This window comes from Callithrix jacchus, chromosome 12, assembly GCF_049354715.1.
Source record: "Callithrix jacchus isolate 240 chromosome 12, calJac240_pri, whole genome shotgun sequence".
Taxonomy (NCBI): Eukaryota; Metazoa; Chordata; class Mammalia; order Primates; family Cebidae; genus Callithrix; species Callithrix jacchus.
The window spans coordinates 2,846,568-2,865,240 of NC_133513.1; the positions used below are offsets into that span (position 1 = coordinate 2,846,568).

At 59.6% G+C, this 18,673-nt stretch overlaps 1 protein-coding gene across 5 annotated transcripts in view; it reads left to right on the forward strand.

Moving 5' to 3' along the window:
• Window positions 1-18,673, forward strand: part of RAB40C (RAB40C, member RAS oncogene family) — a 37,185-nt gene continuing 18,512 nt past the window's right edge. The window contains exons 1-2 of one of the 5 annotated variants that reach the window (XM_035266363.3): window positions 1-147; window positions 883-1,044. In XM_035266363.3, the coding sequence (XP_035122254.1) occupies window positions 903-1,044 (142 nt within the window). In that variant the 5' untranslated portion in view covers window positions 1-147; window positions 883-902. Of the gene's footprint in view, window positions 148-255; window positions 353-475; window positions 1,045-18,673 lie in introns of those variants that run through there. The other 4 variants (XM_035266360.3, XM_035266362.3, XM_009008839.4 and 1 more) reach the window with 4 other exon arrangements.

Genomic DNA, 18,673 nt, shown 5'->3' on the forward strand with positions numbered 1-18,673 from the left:
GCCCGCTCTGAGGTCTCTGCGGAAGCAGGTGGCGCAGCCAGCGAGGGGCTTTCGTTTCCCGTACTCAGACGCGTCCCCGCAGCCCGTCCGCGCGGGGAAGGGCGGATGCAAACAACCTGGACTTTAGAGCCCCTGATTGGCGAACGTGTAGGAAGGGGCGGGGTCATCAGGGGTGATCGACGTACAGTCGGCCCAATGGTGCCTGCGGGGCGGGGGGGGGGCGAGGACAACGACGCTGGGGGCCGGGGGCGGGGCGTCCGGTGGCTCTGGGCGTTCTGTGGGAGGCAGCCGCAGGGAGGGGAGTGATCCTAGTGAACTTGCAATCGGACCGGTGCTTCTGGGAGAGCAGGAGGCGAGTGGCCAATGGCGACGGTGATAAGGCGGGCGTCCGCTGTCTCCGGGACGCCTTGTGGGAAAGGCGGGGGCGGGGCGGTCGTGACGGACGGGCGGACAGGGCAATGGCTGAGAGAAAGGGGGCGGCGGGCGACCTATGGCAACCACGCGAAGGCAGGGCGGGGCGGTGAAGAGGCGGGGCGACCGGAGGCCCCGCGGCGCCGTGTGGGACGCGTGGGGGCGGGGAGGTCGTGACGGACGGGCGAGCGGGCCAACGGGCTGGGAAGGGCGGGCGAAGGCGGCCAATGGAGGCGGCGGGGCCGGGGGCGGGGCTGCGCGGTGGCGCTGGCGGTGCGGGAAGCTGCGGGGCGGCGGCGAGGCCGAGGTGAGTCCGGGCGGCGGGCGGGGCGGGGCGGGGCGGGGCGGGGCCGGCGCGGTGCGCGGGGCTCCGGGCGCGCCCACTCGGCCGCCCTGGGGCGGACGCAGCAGGCGCAGGTGCCGGGCGCGGGCTCCGTCTCGCCGCGGCCTCACCCGGCGGTGCCTCGGCAGGCGGCGCGGGCGGCGCGGCCATGGGCTCGCAGGGCAGCCCGGTGAAGAGCTACGACTACCTGCTCAAGTTCCTGCTGGTGGGCGACAGCGACGTGGGCAAGGGCGAGATCCTGGAGAGCCTGCAGGACGGCGCGGCCGAGTCCCCGTACGCCTACAGCAACGGTAAGGCCCGGCCCGCGGCGCGCGCTGCTGCGCGGGGTCCGAGCCCTGGGAGTGGGGCGCGGAGCTCGGCCTCGGCCCGGCCCTTCCTGGCGCCGCCGAACGTGCCCAGGGAAGGAACGCCTTCGCCTGCGCCCAGATCCGGCAGCTCGGCGGCTGCGGGGCGCCCCAGACCCAGCCCTCGGGTGACGCGGGGAGCAGGAGGACGGACCAGAGGGGCGCGTCCGGCGGGGACGGTGCCATGGTCCCGGAGTCCGGGGAAGGCGTCACGGGCCTTAGGGCTGAGAGCGGGCGCCATGGCTCTGGGGTCCTCGGGATGGGTCCAGGGTCCGGGGAAGGTGTCATGGGTCCGGGATCGGGGTCCGGGGGTTGGTGTCAAGGGTCCAGGATCTGGGATCCAGGAGAAAGTGCCGTGGGTCTGGGGGAAGGTGCCGTGGGCCTGGGGGAAGGTGCCGTGGGCCTGGGGGAAGGTGCCGTGGGCCTGGGGGAAGGTGCCGTGGGCCTGGGGGAAGCTGCCGTGGGCCTGGGGGAAGGTGCCGGGGGTCTGGGGGAAGGTGCCGTGGGTCTGGGGGAACGTGCCGTGGGTCTGGGGGAAGCTGCCGTGGGCCTGGGGGAAGGTGCCGGGGGTCTGGGGGAAGGTGCCGTGGGTCTGGGGGAACGTGCCGTGGGTCTGGGGGAAGCTGCCGTGGGCCTGGGGGAAGGTGCCGTGGGCCTGGGGGAACGTGCCGTGGGTCTGGGGGAAGGTGCCGTGGGTCTGGGGGAAGCTGCCGTGGGCCTGGGGGAACGTGCCGTGGGCCTGGGGGAAGGTGCCGTGGGTCTGGGGGAAGCTGCCGTGGGTCTGGGGGAAGCTGCCGTGGGTCTGGGGGAAGGTGCCGTGGGTCTGGGGGAAGCTGCCGTGGGCCTGGGGGAAGGTGCCGTGGGTCTGGGGGAAGGTGCCGTGGGCCTGGGGGAAGCTGCCGTGGGCCTGGGGGGAGGTGCCGTGGGTCTGGGGGAAGGTGCCGTGGGTCTGGGGGAAGCTGCCGTGGGTCTGGGGGAAGCTGCCGTGGGCCTGGGGGAACGTGCCGTGGGTCTGGGGGAAGCTGCCGTGGGTCTGGGGGAAGGTGCCGTGGGCCTGGGGGAAGCTGCCGTGGGCCTGGGGGGAGGTGCCGTGGGCCTGGGGGAAGCTGCCGTGGGCCTGGGGGAAGCTGCCGTGGGCCTGGGGGGAGGTGCCGTGGGTCTGGGGGAAGCTGCCGTGGGCCTGGGGGAAGGTGCCGTGGGCCTGGGGGAAGCTGCCGTGGGCCTGGGGGAAGCTGCCGTGGGCCTGGGGGGAGGTGCCGTGGGCCTGGGGGAAGCTGCCGTGGGCCTGGGGGAAGCTGCCGTGGGCCTGGGGGGAGGTGCTGTGGGTCTGGGGGAAGCTGCCGTGGGCCTGGGGGAAGGTGCCGTGGGCCTGGGGGAAGCTGCCGTGGGCCTGGGGGAAGGTGCCGTGGGTCTGGGGGAAGCTGCCGTGGGCCTGGGGGAAGGTGCCGTGGGTCTGGGGGAAGCTGCCGTGGGCCTGGGGGAAGCTGCCGTGGGCCTGGGGGAAGGTGCCGTGGGCCTGGGGGGAGGTGCCGTGGGTCTGGGGGAAGCTGCCGTGGGCCTGGGGGAAGCTGCCGTGGGCCTGGGGGAAGGTGCCGTGGGTCTGGGGGAAGCTGCCGTGGGCCTGGGGGAAGGTGCCGTGGGTCTGGGGGAAGCTGCCGTGGGCCTGGGGGAAGCTGCCGTGGGCCTGGGGGAAGGTGCCGTGGGTCTGGGGGAAGCTGCCGTGGGTCTGGGGGAAGCTGCCGTGGGCCTGGGGGAAGGTGCCGTGGGCCTGGGGGAAGCTGCCGTGGGCCTGGGGGAAGGTGCCGTGGGTCTGGGGGAAGCTGCCGTGGGTCTGGGGGAAGCTGCCGTGGGCCTGGGGGAAGGTGCCGTGGGCCTGGGGGAAGCTGCCGTGGGCCTGGGGGAAGGTGCCGTGGGTCTGGGGGAAGCTGCCGTGGGCCTGGGGGGAGGTGCCGTGGGTCTGGGGGGAGGTGCCGTGGGTCTGGGGGAAGGTGCCGTGGGTCTGGGGGAAGGTGCCGTGGGCCTGGGGGGAGGTGCTGTGGGTCTGGGAGAAGCTGCCGTGGGTCTGGGGGAAGGTGCCGTGGGCCTGGGGGGAGGTGCTGTGGGTCTGGGGGAAGCTGCCGTGGGCCTGGGGGAAGCTGCCGTGGGCCTGGGGGGAGGTGCTGTGGGTCTGGGGGAAGCTGCCGTGGGCCTGGGGGGAGGTGCTGTGGGTCTGGGGGAAGCTGCCGTGGGCCTGGGGGAAGCTGCCGTGGGCCTGGGGGGAGGTGCTGTGGGTCTGGGGGAAGGTGCCGTGGGACCGGGGTCCAGGGTCCCGGGAAAGTGTCATGGGTCCGGGATCCGGGATCTGGGGGAAAGGTGTCATGGGGCTGGGATCTGGGATCCAGGAGAAAGTGTCATGGGGTAGGTGTCATGGGCCTGGGGAAGGTGCCGTGGGCCTGGAGGAAGGTGTCGGGGGTCTAGGGGAAGAAGGTGTCATGGAACCAGGATCTGGGGTCTGGGGAAGGTGTTATGGATGTGGGGGAAGTTGTCAAGGGTTCCAGAGAAGCTGTTGTGGGCCTAGGGAAAGGTGTCATGGGTCCGGGATCTGGGGTTCGGTAATGGAATGTGTCATGGGTCCAGGAGTAGGTGTCGTAGGCCTAAGGGAAGCTGTCATGGGTCTGGGAGCATCTGGGAGTCTGAGGGAATGTGTCATAGGTCTGGGGGAGGGTGTCATGGGTCCGGGGAAGCTGTCATGGACCCAGGTCTGGTGGCAGGTGCTGCTGGGCTGCTCCTGGGACCCTGTCTCAAGCATGCACAGATGACAGGTCCTTATAGGCAGACTGTTCCCCTGAGGTGTCTACCTACTGCTGAGGAAGTCAGCACCTTGTGCTGGAAAAAAATACCTCGATAATGAGTTACTGACCATTTTTTTTTTAACTTCCACTTGCATGGCTAAAATACGCAAGATAGATGGCATCACTGGCGCTGGCCTGCTTGAGTGTGCCTCTTAGTTGAAGTATATCATAACGAAGTGGTTAGCCGGGTCAGTGAGACGGCATGGTCCTCGTCCCCTCTCATGGGGGCCTGGACCCAGCCGAATGGGATGTTTCCTTAGAAGGCCTGGGTGGCCCCCGCCGAACTGAGCAGTCAATGTCCAGCCTCCCCGGATCCCTCTGTATTTCGGGAATGCCGTCTTCCCTGTTGCGCTTTCCTCTCCTGGTCGCTGCTGTCTCCCCTTGCTTTGTTTCTTGGGCTCCTGTGTGTGCTGTCTGCCTGCCCTGAGCGTCTGCCGTTCGCTGAATTGCCTGCCCTTGTCTGCTGAGAGTGTGGCGCAGCATCTCCCACCCCTCACTCAGGGCTGGCAGAGCGTTGTTACCTGGACTGCTGCTGAGTGTGCCTCCCCCTAGCATGGCTTCAGCAGCACCAGGCTCTCCGGAAGCTTGTGCCCTTGGCCTCAGCCTAGAGGAGGGGTCGAAAAGGGCCAGAGAGGAAGAGCTCTGGGTTCCTTTTAAGGGGCGTGGGGAGTGTAAGGCCCACCGGGGGCGTTAGGGGGCCTCACATGTTAGGCCCCTGCATCAGCCACAGCTTCCTGGACCTGGACTTGACAGCAGACTGTCCCGGAGTTGGGAACTGACTCAGGTGGTGGGCGGCTGAGCTGATTGTGCGGTGGTGGCATTGCTGTCTAAAGCCTGGCCGCAGGGTCACTGCACACTCCCAGGGGGCTGGCAGCCTGTGTGTTTGCGCATGTGCAGAAGAGCACGCGGAGGGTTGGATTTCATCAGGGTCAGTGTTTTCCCGGGACATGAATTCGTGCTTCTGAGGGTGGGCTCAGCCGTGGAAGCCAGTTCTCCTGCTCCAACCAGCAGGCATCGTGTGGCCCCACACAGCCAGGAGCGAGAGAGACAGGACCCTCCTTCCTCCCTGTCCCCTTTGTCGGGCTGTGGGGCATTGCCACACTTCCTCTGACATGCTCGGTGAAGTGGGGCAATATTGTGTAAAATGTGGAGACCTGCCTGCTTGCAGAGACTCCGGAGGCTCACAGTGGCCTGGACCAGAAGCAGAGAGGAGTGTCCACTCCTAGAAAGACTCTACGTGCTTTCAGGGGCAGGGCACACTTCCAGGTCCCCGTAGGCATCCTCTGGCCTCGAGCAGAGAAGGGAATGCCTCTGGTTGTGGAACGTGCTTTCCATGTCAAGGGCTTCGAGGTTCAGATGTGTGCAGCACAAGGAGCAGGTCTTTGTGGTCAGGGTGGCAGCTTGCTGACCCCAGGGGCCGGCCCTCTTCATCAGGTTAAAGTTGCTGGATCTGAGGGTGCACGGGCTTCCTGAGTGGGGCTGCTGGGGGCTCAGAAGCTCTGGAGCAGCTGGTTCTCAGGACTCAGCATCATGAGAATGTCTTCTCCTTGGAGGGAGTTGTAGCAGAGGCTTTAGGTCTCTGGCCCTTGTGGGAAGGACATACACGTTAATGTGCGTTGCTTCCTACCCTTTACTGTGAGGCGCCCTCTGTGCAGCTTCCTTGTTTCTGCTGGGCTCCCCAGCTGGGCAGTGGACGCCCGTGGCAGGGAGACCCCTTCTGTGCAGGGCTTGCTGCTCCAGCGTGGCCCCCAGCTCCGTCAGCTCACTCCGGATCACTTACCTGCCTGTAAATCTTGTCTAGCATGTTCCTCAGACAGGCGTGTGAGTGTACGTTGCCCTCTCCTGCTACACAAACAAGTGAGTCATCAAAGTGACCTTTTTATTAGCACTGGCACCTGAGGCGGTGGCATGTGACTGCACGCCCAGCACCTGCAGGAGCCCCTGTGAGCTCTTCCACGTCCCCTGATGTGGATGCACGCCGGGTTTGTGGATCTCTAGATCTGAAATAGTTGTCTTCCTTCCTTTGGAACCCAGCGGTGATCTTAGGGAGTGCTCTCTGCTCTGCTCTGTTCAGGACAGAACAGAGGGCTCTGCATAGAGTGCCCCTGGTGATGGTAGTGAGTTACCTGGAGGAATTACCCCGCATGCAGGCGTGTGGGTGGTGCTCGAGGTGGGGAGGAGAAAGCTTCAGCTTGGGAGCGAACCTGCGGTCAGGCTCCAGGGTGTGGCCCAGGGCGTTGGGTCTGTCTTGGCCACGAAGAAGCACCCGAAGCACCCATGTGGGGCTGCACACCCCTCCCCCGAGCCCGGGAAGCATCCTGCCAGGGCCAGGCCCACTCCTGCTCTGCAGGGGCGTTGCAGGTCCTGGGTCAAGGCAGTTCCACCCTCTGCACCTTGTGCCCACAAACCTTCCCGCGAGTGAGTTTGCTTTGCCTCGGTCAGGTGCGTCATAGTTTGTACGCCTGGATCCTGGGAGACTTCAGAAGGGGTTAATGAGGCCGGGCGCGGTGGCTCACGCCTGTAATCCAAGCACTTTGGAGGCCAAGGTGGGCAGATCACCTGAGGTCAGGAGTTCAAGACCAGCCTGACCAACATGGTGAAACCCTGTCTTGGGGAAAAAAAAAAGAAGGAGTTAATGAGTGAATCCTGGCTTGACTTCATTTCTCTCTCTGCTTCTTTCGGGGTCAGTGTTGGTGGAAGCTGCTGAGCGATGCTGTTTGCTGACTGCCCTGAGCATCTGCTGTTTGCTTGCTGAATTGCCTGCCCTTGGCTGCTGAGAGTGTGGCACAGCATCTCCCTGCCCTCGCTCAGGGCCTGGCAGAGCATCCTTTGAGCCTGGCAAGTTGTGGGGAGAAACAGAGGGAGGCAGTTGTGACAAAACAAGACTAACATCAAGGTTTGCCATGGATGTTGGGGCCTGGTGGTCACCGAGGTGTGTGTGGGGCCACAGGATGTCTGCTGTGCCCCATGGGAGCGAGGTCACCCTGTAAAGGTGTCCCGGCTTCTTCAGCTTTGCAACTATGCTTTCTCCAAACGGTTACAAACGTTTCTTCTCAGCTGGCTTGAAGCTCATGGCTCCTAAGTGGCCAATTCCAGAGGATATTCCTTCTTCAGAGGCTCCTCTGAGTTTCATTGTCCTGAGTGAAAACCAGGTGTGCCTCTTGCTGCTTATCCCCAGTGCTAGCCGAGGCTTGCTCAGGTGGGCTAGTTGTGTGTCTTTAGGTGACTGGACAGACGTGCACGGCTTCCCTGTGCCAGCTGTTGGTGTTGGGCACCACTGCAGCCTGGAAGGCCCTTCTCTTCCTTTGCACTTGACTGAGTTTTGCTTGTTTTTGTTTTTTTTTGAGATGGAGTTTCCCTCTTGTTACCCAGGCTGGAGTGCAATGGCGCATTCTCGGCTCACCACAACCTCCGCCTCCCGGGTTCAGGCAATTCTCCTGCCTCAGCCTCCTGAGTAGCTGGGATTACAGGCACGTGCCACCATGCCCAGCTAATTTTTTGTATTTTTAGTAGAGACGGGGTTTCACCATGTTGACCAAGATGGTCTCGATCTCTTGACCTCATGATCCACCCGCCTCGGCCTCCCAAAGTGCTGGGATGACAGGCGTGGTGCCTGGAGTGCAATGGTACCATCTTGGCTCAATGCACCCTCCGCTGTCTGGGTTGGAGTGATTCTCCTGCCTCGGCCTTCTGAGTAGCTGAGATTACAGGCATGTGCCAACACCCCGTCTTCTAGAGACGGGGTTTCACCCTGTTGGCCAAGGTGGTCTTGAACTCCTGACCTCCAGTGATCCACCTGCCTGAGGGGTTTTGCTCATGTTCTGGGGCAGTGTTTTGGGGTTTGCCTTTCCTTTGTGAGGTGCCAGACTTTCCAACAGGGTGCTGTCGGCGGAACAGGGGTGATCGCTATGGCGACGGCCCACGCTGCCAGCATGTAATGAGTGCTGCCTGTCAGCACTGCTGGGCGCTTCCCGCTGCCCCCTAACCCTGCCTGTGAGATGGCAGCACCACCCCAATTGTGCAGACAAGGGACTGAGTCTCAGGAGGTGACAGCTCTTGGGGGCGGGCTTGGGCTGCAGGTGGAGCTGCCCTGCAGGCCTCCTGTGAAGCAGCGGGCTTCCTGGCTCTTCCCTATCCTCCTCCTCACCAACACCTGGGCCTGGGGCAGCTGCTGCACTGTGCACACCAAGTTCTCTTGAGACCCGAGCCTCAGAGGACTGCCCCAGACCCGGAGTGACCCTGGCCGGCATCTGGGAACCCGTGTTGTCAGGAGGTAGGACTTGTGGGTCATCATAACTGATTTTGAGGCAGCCAGGACCCTGCAACTTGTTGGCTCTGCCTCCTGCTGGGGGCATGCTGTCCTGCACCTCAGAGAGGACAGGACTGAGGGCAGCCTAGTCCTTCCCGAGCTCCCTCATGCCCTGAACTCCCACCAGCCACCCTCTGGGCATCGGTTCACACCTGCCCTGGTCTTGAGTGGGATGCCACCCCAGAGCCACCACCTTCTCTGTTGATTTGCTGGGACCAGGTCCTCCCTCCCTCTCTTCCCCTCTCCCCAAGTGGGAGTCTTTTCCCAGCCCTGGCCTTGGGCTTTTCACAAAGGCCCAGTCCTGAGCCCTCAAGTTTTTCTCCCTCATTTTAAACATTTGTTCTGTCGTTTATTGGGCATCTTACGAGGCACTGGGCAAGGAGCTGAGGGTGCAAGAACAAAATAGAGACAGTCTTCTCTTTTATACGCTTTTGAAAAAATAAGAAAGGGCCCTAATTTAGGGCGCAGTGTGCCGGCTGGGGGAGGTTCAGCATGCGGAAGTCAATGGGAGGGAATGTGGGCCTCGGCTGGGGTCCTGGATGGCTTCCTGGAGGAGGGGGCACCCGAGTGAGTCCTGTGGTAAGCAGGCCAGGCCAGTGGTCCTCAGATGTAGGAACTGCAGGGTGTCACTGAGCTGTTCAGGCCCTTCCCAAGCTCCCCAAGTGGAAGTGCCACGTGTCATCCAGGTTTTGGGAGCATTCCCAGTAAAGACAGGCTGTGCACGGGGCCTTGGGAGAGGCCAGCGTGGTAGCCCCCAGACAGGGTTCTCATGGCATCCGAAGCCACACTCCTCTTTCCTTCAGAACTGCCTGATTTTCCCTGTCGCTTTCCCACTGTCCTGGGCTGGCCTCTCTGCACCAGGCCTCTAGGGCTGTCCCCCACCTTTGCTCTGTGGCCCGGGACCATCCCCGAAGCCCATCTGTTTTCCCCTCACTGCGCTGCTCCTGCCCTTCCTCCGTCCCTCCCGGTGAGCCGAGCAGAGCAGTGCCCGAGAGCTCCCAGGGCCAGCTGTGAATGAGGACAGCAGGCCGCCGGGTTCTGGAGGTTTCTGGAGCCACTCCTGGACCCATCTGTGTGTGGCAAGGTTCCTTCTATTTAACTCCTTGCCGTAGGGACAAACCCACCTCCTCCTGAGAGGGTGCTGGACTACGAGAGGCAGATTGTTTCTGGTTTGAATTATGCAAATCGTGCTGTTTTGTAGGTTGGACTGGCATGGCCTTTCTTACATTTTCAGAAAAGTTAAATTAGTAGGTAGATTTTAATTTTAATTTATTTTAAAAAGACGGGGTTTCACCATGTTTGTCAGGCTGGTCTTGAACTCCTGACCTCAGGTGATCCACCCGCCTTGGCCTCCAAAGTGCTTGGATTACAGGTGTGAGCTACCATGCCCGGCCTAGTAGGTAGATTTTTAAATGTTAAGATTGTACAGCGGCCAAATGCCAGAACTTCTGGGCAAAAGAGTTCATGTCCGTGTCCATCCTTAGCAGGCGCTCTAAGTGCTTTCAGGAAGCGGCAAATGCTTGCCTGGCAGGCCTCTTGCAGGGCGGTGTGGACACAGGTGACTCTTGTGTTGGGTACACGTGTTTGTGGCTTGCACGGTGAGCTGGATTTAGCAGTGTTCCAGGAAGGATGCCACATCAGGGAGCCGACGTGGGTGGGAAGGACATGAAGAGGGGGATCTGGGTCCCTGCAGGTACTTTTGCCTCTTGTTCTATTTGAAGATTGCAGCTGGGAAGGTGCAAAGTTGCTGGTCCCAGAAAAGCTGCTGCTTACCCTGGTCTGGAGAGCAGGGAGGGGTTGCATCACACCCGAGTCCTTCCACGGGGAGTGTGTGGTATGGGTGCCACCCCACTGAGGGCTGTTGTGGGGGCCAGGGGACAGGTCAGCCAGGGTGTCGCCCACTGGGTGTTTGGAGAAAGCAGGAAAAGGTGTGGGTGTGCAGCTCGCTGGTGTGGACTAATATGAGAAGTCGGGGAGATTGCCTGTCAGGCTGTGTTGGCTTCCTGGGTGGTCGGGAGAAGGACGTGCAGACTGTGGAACTGGCGGGTGTCGGGGACCAGAAGCTGTGAAGGTGGCAGGGAAGATGAACAGCTGCAGGAAGAAGGGCTGGCTGCCAACACCATGGTCTGTGGGCATCCTCGGGGCAGCAGCTGGGGGGGGAAAGGGGCCCCTTCAGTTCTTTTGGCAGTGAGGGTAAACAGAAGGAAATGCGGTGGAGCCGCACTTTGAGCCTGAGGCGGGGATGACGGTGCCCGTCCAAGAGACACGCGGCTCTCTCTTGCCGAGATGCGATGTGGATTTTGAGTACAGCAGAGATTTCTGGATGTCTGTCCTTCAGAAATTAGAGGAGGGATGAGGGCATTGGTGCTGTGGAGCGGGTAAGGAGCCGAGTGGGAGGCAGAAGACCAGGGCATTACCAGGCACCGTGAGCCCCTTTGCCTGCCAACGTGCACATGTAGTAGCAGGGGGAGGCGGTCCAGGCAAGATGGGGCGGAGGGGCTCAGGAGCAGCCAGGCCCTTGCGCTGGTGACGAGGGGGGCGGTGGGCAGGGACATCTGGAAGGGTCTTCTGACCATCGTGTACTGAGGGCTTGGTGTTGGGGGGCCCGGAGCTGTGGCAAGGGTGCAAGGAAGAGTTGGTCGCATATTCGCAGGTGGCAGAGAGAAAGCAGAGGCACTTGGCCCTGAGTGGCCTTCACCGTGTCTACGGTAAGTGTCATCAAAGCAAACTAAGCCGTTTTCGGATCCCGGATGGGCGGTGTGGTCCTGGCTGCTGTAACTGACCCTGGTGAAGGACCTGCCTGTCCCATGAGAGGGACAGCCATCCCAGCATCTTTTAAAAAAATTTTAATTTTTTGAGACAGAGTCTTGCTCTGTTGCCCAGGCTGGAGGGCAATGGCACTAGCTCCACTCACTGAAACCTCTGCCTCCCAGGTTCAAGTGATTCTCCTGCCACAGCCTCCCGAGTAGCTGGGATTATAGGTGCTTCCCACACCTGGCTAATTTTTTGTATTTTTAGTGGAGACAGGGGTTTTGCTGTGCAGCTGGTCGTGAACTCCAGACCTCAAGTGGTCCGCCTGTCTTGGCCTCCCAAAGTGCTGGGATTACAGGCGTGAGCCACAGTGCCCAGCCCATCCTAGCATCTTTGGAAAAGAGCAGAGTGCTGGGCGTGGTGGCTTGCACCTGCAATCCCAGCACCCTGGGAGGCTGAGCTAGGTGGGGTGCTAGAGCCCAGGAGTTCGAGACCAGCCTGGGCAACATAGTGAGACCTCGTCTCTACAAAGAAATAAAATTAGCTGGGCCTGGTGGTGCGCATCTGTAGTCCCAGTTACTTGGAGACTGAGGTGGGAGGCTCGCTGGAGCCTGGGAGGCGGTGGCCGCAGTGAGCCTGATTATGCCACTGCACTCTAGCCTGGGTGGCAAAGTGAGACCCTGTTTCAAAAAATAAAAAGAGGATGGCTAAAGAGAAGAACCGAGTCCTGGAGCTGGGCAGGCACTTTACAGTGTACAGAGCAAGTGGGTGTGAGAACCTGGCAAGTGAGTTCATGTCAACCCCGAGTAGGACATAGGCTAAGCGGTCAGGCACAGCACTGCTCCAGCAGCTCCAGCAGCACGAGTGACCCGGCGGGAGCCTGTGGGCTGCCTTCCCAGCCCTGGGCCGGCAGCTGCTGTGGGGCCCTCACTTGACTTACTGGACAGCAGTGCTGTCTGCCACCTGGACACAGCAGGTAGAGCACCTGTGTGTCAGACCTCGGGGGGAGGGGCAGTAATAGTGTGGATGACGTCAGGCTTCAGGACTCTTTGAACAGGGCCGCAGGGCCAAACAAACACAGTGGCGTTGATCAGGGCTGCCGACGTTCTGTGCTTGGGTCCGGAAAGTCACTGCTGCAGGAGAGGGGAGCGTGACCAGAGCCCAGGCCCCAGCTCGCTGCCACTGACAGGGGGCTCTGCTCTGCCTGTGGCACTGGCTTTGCTTCAAGGGGTGTCTGTGTCCTCATGCTCTGCCAAGGCAGTGGGTGCCTGTGCCCCTGCTGTGTCCACCAGGCTGATGTCTGCCCATGTCAGCTGGCCATAGCCCTAGCGATTGCTCCACAGAGGCTTGCGTCCCCCTGACTCCTGCCTGGGAGGAGTCGCTGGGTCAGCTGATGACAGCAGTGCCCGCTTCAGCCGGTCAGCAGGGAGGAGCTGGCTTCCCTCGCGGCCTCGCCTGCCTCCCCCGTGTGCACTGCTGTGACTGCTTCTGTAAATAGGCATATCTGTGAGAATGCCCAGTGTGGCACAGCAAGGTTTTGTTTGCTTGTGGCGTCATACCGCTGTCCTGTCTGGTTGGGACTCATGTGGCCCGCTTGATGTTGGAGCCTCTTCAGGCGGCACCTGTGTCCTGGGTTATGCCCTGAGTTCCTGGAGTTCCCTGCTTGCTGGCACTGTCTGGTACTTCCAGGAGATGTGGGTCCTGCCTGCCCTGGAGCCTGGGCCTTCCTCGGGGAAGGAATAGATAGTATGTCAGCTTCTTAAATTACTTTGTTAAAAATTGAGCATATGTGAAACAGTCACAAGAATAATGGTACTAATAGTAGGTGCAAAGCGTAGGGAGTAAGCGGCCATCACCCAGCCTGCTGAGTTTAAGATACCGTTATGTGGAAAGAGCTTGGTTGTCTAAACGCACCATGTGGACAGTTTAACACGTAATTTATCATCGGCAAGTGGGGAATGCCCGGGTTTTTGCCTGTGGGGAAGAGAAAGGTTTTGATTCCAGTCTCAGTGTTCTGAAGAGTTGGAGTCACCGACTGTGGCAGAGCCCTGTGTGTGGCAGCTCCGTGAGGCTGTCTGGGGCTGCTGTGGAGGAAGGGGCCCTTGGGCACCCCGGGAGCAGCCTGCCCCTCTGCCTGCCTCTGCCTTTGGACACGGAGCCTCCCTGCACAGCCACCCCCTGGTCACTGGCGTTGGAGCTCTTCCCTCCTGCTTTAGTTTTCCTCAACATTTAGTAAATGTTCCCGCTGCTCGTGTGGCTTTTAAAAAATTGTAGTACCAAAAACTCTGATTTTTTTGTGTGTGATCCACACCCTCAAGGCTGTATCGCTACGTATCTGCTCATTCTGAAAAATGTCCGTCCTTTCTGAATTCAAATGAAAGAGCAGGAGAAACCATATCTGTCCAACCCGTCGGAGGCGTTGCGTCTGCCTGGGTGGACTGGGCAGAAGGCTGTTCCGCTCAAGAGCAGCAGTGTCCGCACGCCAGTTTCCAGAGCCTGGGTTGCTGGGAGCCGGCTCAGGGTGTCAGTTTGCTTAGGTATGTGCTGAGTGCCCTGTGTGCTGTATTTCAGGCAGGCCCCACCATACTGCGTTGGGCGGAACAATTCGATCATTATTGGGAGTATTGTCCTAGTCTCACTCAGTTCACCAGGGCCACATGTACAGTGCTCAGAGAGGAGATTCTAATGAAAAATACGAGTGTAATCCTAAAATTACATGAGAAGGAATACTCTTAAGTTTATCAAATATTAAAATACCACAATGTTGGGCTGGATTACAGGCTCATGCCTGTAATCCCAGCTACTTGGGAGGTCAGCGCAGGAGGATCTCTTGAGGCCCGAAGTTCAGACGAGGCAACATAGCAAGACCCCATCTCTACAGAAAGGAAAAAAGGTCAGGCACAGTGACTCACACCTGTAATCCCAGCACTTTGGGAGGCTGAGGCGGACAGATTGCTGGAAGGCAGAAGTTGGAGACCCGCCTGGTTAACATGATGAAACCCTGGCTCTCCTAAAAATACAAAAATTAGCTAGGTTTGGTGGTGCTCACCTGTAATACCAGCTGCACTGGAGTCTGAGGCATGAGAATTGCTTGCGTATGGGAGGCAGAGGTTGCAGTGAGCTAAGATCGCACCATTGCACTCCAGCCTGGGCAACAAGAGCAAAACTCTCACCAAAAAAATAAATAAATAAAGATGGCTAAAAAATTAAATAATTCTTCCCTTTTGACTAAGTAATTAAGAATCGACCCTAGAGAATAATAGGAGATAGGACTAGAGATAATCAGGCTTAAAAGAAAGGGAAAAACATGAAACAGCCTAAATGTCCAGGAATGGAAACACGATCTAGTCATAGAATGAAATATGCAGCCTTTAGTTATGTATTTATTTTTATTTATTTGCTTTTTGAGATGGAGACTCCCCTGGCGCCCAGGCTGGATTGCAGTGACACAGTCTTGGCTCACTGCAACCTCCGCCTCGCAGGTTCAAGTGATTCTCCTGCCTCAGCCTCCCAGGAAGTTGGGATTACAGGTATACACCACCACACCCAGCTATTTTTTTTTTGAGATGGAGTTTCGCTCTTGTTACCCAGGCTGGAGTGCAATGGCGCCATCTCAGCTCACTGCAACCTCCGCCTCCTGGGTTCAGGCAATTCTCCTGCCTCAGCCTCCCGAGTAGCTGGGATTACAGGCACGCGCCACCATGCCCAGCTAATTTTTTGTATTTTTAGTAGAGATGGGATTTCTCCATGTTGGTCAGGCTGGTCTCAAACTCCCAGCCTCAGGTGATCTGCCTGCCTCGGCCTCCCAAAGTGCTGGGATTACAGGCGTGAGCCACCATGCCCAGCCAGATACAGTTTATTTATAATAAAATACAGTGCCGAACTAGATGGCCTTGGGTAGTTTCCACCTTTTTCTTCCTTTTCTGTGACTGTTGTAACATAGTTCTCTAGATCCTCAGTCTAAGGTGCATTTCCCTGGGCTGAAATGAAGGTGTTTGATGGGGCATTGCTTTTTGCAGGCTCTGGAGGAAGATGTTTGGGAGGTTGGCAGAATCTGGTTCTTGCTGGTGGTAGGACTGGCAATAGGACCTTGCTGGGTGCAAGCCAAGCCTTTCCTGGCTTCCCAAGGCTCCCTGCATTCTACACAGAGGGCCCTTGCCCATCTGCAGAGTCAGCAGTGGCGGGTGAAGTCCCTCTCATGCTTTGACTCTCCTTCTATCTCATCTCTAGCTCAGCCAGGAAAGGCGGTTAAGGACTCATGTATTTAATTGGCCCCACCCAGATAATCCCAGATAATCTCCCACTTCGAGGTTGCACACCTTAATCCCGTCGTCTGCAGAGCCCTGTGCTGGCAGCTCAGCAGCAAACACCTCCTGCACTGTGTCCTGCAGGAACATGGCTGCTGGTGGCAGGCTGGCCCCGACAGACTGCTCCTTGAGCCAAGGAACCTCCGCTCAGGTGGCCGAGGGTCCCACTCCCAAGCAGAGGGTGGGACGCAGGCTCAGCAGCCAGCCCTCCTCCAATGCCTTACAGCAACTCTGCTGACAGCCCCTGAGAGACTGGCCTCCATGGGCAGGAGACCAGCAGACATTGGTGACTGCCAAAAGCAAAGTCCAGTGTGGTAAAGAGACGCCTCAGTGATGTGTTCGGACCCCTTCCTCCCCTCACTGTCCGTTCTCAGATGATGTTGTGAGACCCTCCTAAGGGTGCCTGAGTCTGCAGCCAGGTAAGGTGCTGTGCCTGCCCCACCTCCCTCCACACTTTCCCGGGTGGTGTCAACGCCCATGTATTTGCCTATTCTTACGCTGCTGACTGGGTAATTTGTAAAGAAAAGACGTGTAATTGACTCACAGTTCCACATGGCTGGGGAGGCCTCAGGAAGCTTACAATGATGGCGGAAGGCAACTCTTCACAAGGCAACACGAGAGAGAATGAGTGCTGAGTGGAGAGGGAAGCCCCTTATAAAACCATCAGGTTTCCAAAGAACAGACTCACCCTCAGGAGAACAGCATGGGGGAAACTGCCCCCATGATTTAAGTATCTCCACCTGGCCCCACCCTCAACACGTAGGAAATAGTCAAGGTGAGATTTGGGTGGGGATGCAGCCAGACCTCATCACTCCGGAGCCTGGGCGCTGCCATGTGTTCGGCTCCTTCCACCTGATCCTCTGTCCTCCTTTACCCCTGGAAGGCTAGACGCCAGGACGGGCGACGCAGGGGCCCAGCCCGGGGAGACCAGGACGCGGCCTCAGGCTGCCGATCCATGGCCCTCGGCCCTGTCAGACCTGGGCCCCTTCTAGACAAATGGTCGTGGCATTCCCTTTACTACCCTGAAAGGAATGAAACTCGCTGGCCATGGCAGCTCATGCCTGTAATCCCAGCACTTTGGGAGGTCGAGGCAGGAAGAGCAACTGAGGTCAGGAGTTTAAGACCAGCCTTGCCAACGTGGTGAAACCCCATCTCTACTAAAAATAGAAAAAAATTAGCAGGGCATGGTAACAAGTGCCTGTAGTCCCACTACTGGGGAGGCAGAGGCAGGAGAATCACTTGAACCCAGGAGGTGGAGGCTGCAGTGAGCCGAGATTGTGCCACTGCACTCCAGCCTGGGCGACAGAGCGAGACTCTGTCTCAAAAAAAAAAAAAGAAACTCACAAATGGTACATGTTCTACCTATACCCACAATTCAATCACACATCTGTGCATACTTGTGTGTCTAACATAGAGGAGAAAGAAAAAGGATGTGATTTGTAGAAAAGTCACTTGTGAAGTAAGTCAGTGCTTGGGTGCAGTTGTACTAGACACTGCGAAGGCGCCAGATAAAAATGTGTCTGGTGTTGGTGTTAACCGTGGGCGATGCGATGTTTTCCCAGAATGGTGAACCCTTGGTAAAATGCTGAACAAACAGGATGTAGTCCCCTGTCACTGACATGGCGTTGGCATTCCTGGTCAACGCAGTGTTAAGGTAAAGCGCACATGATGCCGGACGTCAGGGTCTCAGCGCGCATGATGCCGGACCGTCAGGGTCTCAGCGCGCATGATGCCGGACCGTCAGGGTCTCAGCGCGCATGATGCCGGACGTCAGGGTCTCAGCGCGCATGATGCCGGACCGTCAGGGTCTCAGCGCGCATGATGCCGGACCGTCAGGGTCTCAGCGCGCATGATGCCGGACCGTCAGGGTCTCAGCGCGCATGATGCCGGACCGTCAGGGTCTCAGCGCGCATGATGCCGGACCGTCAGGGTCTCAGCGCGCATGATGCCGGACCGTCAGGGTCTCAGCGCGCATGATGCCGGACCGTCAGGGTCTCAGCGCGCATGATGCCGGACCGTCAGGGTCTCAGCGCGCATGATGCCGGACCGTCAGGGTCTCAGCGCGCATGATGCCGGACGTCAGGGTCTCAGCGCGCATGATGCCGGACCGTCAGGGTCTCAGCGCGCATGATGCCGGACGTCAGGGTCTCAGCGCGCATGATGCCGGACGTCAGGGTCTCAGCGCGCATGATGCCGGACCGTCAGGGTCTCAGCGCGCATGATGCCGGACCGTCAGGGTCTCAGCGCGCATGATGCCGGACCGTCAGGGTCTCAGCGCGCATGATGCCGGACCGTCAGGGTCTCAGCGCGCATGATGCCGGACGTCAGGGTCTCAGCGCGCATGATGCCGGACCGTCAGGGTCTCAGCGCGCATGATGCCGGACGTCAGGGTCTCAGCGCGCATGATGCCGGACGTCAGGGTCTCAGCGCGCATGATGCCGGACCGTCAGGGTCTCAGCGCGCATGATGCCGGACCGTCAGGGTCTCAGCGCGCATGATGCCGGACCGTCAGGGTCTCAGCGCGCATGATGCCGGACGTCAGGGTCTCAGCGCTCATGATGCCGGACCGTCAGGGTCTCAGCGCAGCTCCGGGCGCACGGACCACCCTTCTGCACAAGCGCCCAACCAGGCACTTGAGCCTCTGTGAACTGAGGATGCTTCCCTGTGTTGCAGAAGTCAGTTTGGGCTGACAGTTAGCCTGCCGTTATCCTTCCATGTCTGCACGTGGCTGTTCACCCAGGGCCCCCGGCCTGTGCCTCCTGAACTTGGGACAACCGGATACATCCCCACAGATTCCAAACGTTCCTGTGAGGTGATGTGGTTCCTATGGGAGTGGCTGCTGTAGCTCAGGGTCTGGGCAGCCACCAGAGGCCCCCTCTTCCCTCTCCGCTCCTGAAACAGCTCCTGGTGTGCGGTGGAAATTTAAAGATACTCCTCATAGGAGCTGGCGTGGTGGCTCATACCTGTCATCCCAGCACTTTGGGAGGCCAAGTGGGTGGATTGCTTGAGACCAGGAGCTGGAGACCAGCCTGGGCAACATAGTGAAAGCCCTGACCCTACACAAAATTGGCCAGGTGTGGTGCTGCAACCTGTAGTCCCAGCTACTTGGGAGGCTGAGGTGTGAGCAGCACGTGAGTCCAAGAGCTGGAGGCTGCAGTGAGCCTTGATCGCACCACGGCACTCCAGCCTGCGTGGCAGAACGAGACCCTGTCTCAAAAAATAAAAATAATAACGTGGACTAATGAGGTGAGAGAGGTTTGACAGTTTGGGAACGCAGTGCTGCCATGGCTGAGTGAGGGGACAGGCAAGCCCTTCTGAATGCAGTGTGACGAGGATTGGGGAGGTCAGGGCAGTTGCCTGCTGTGGTCCCCAGCAGT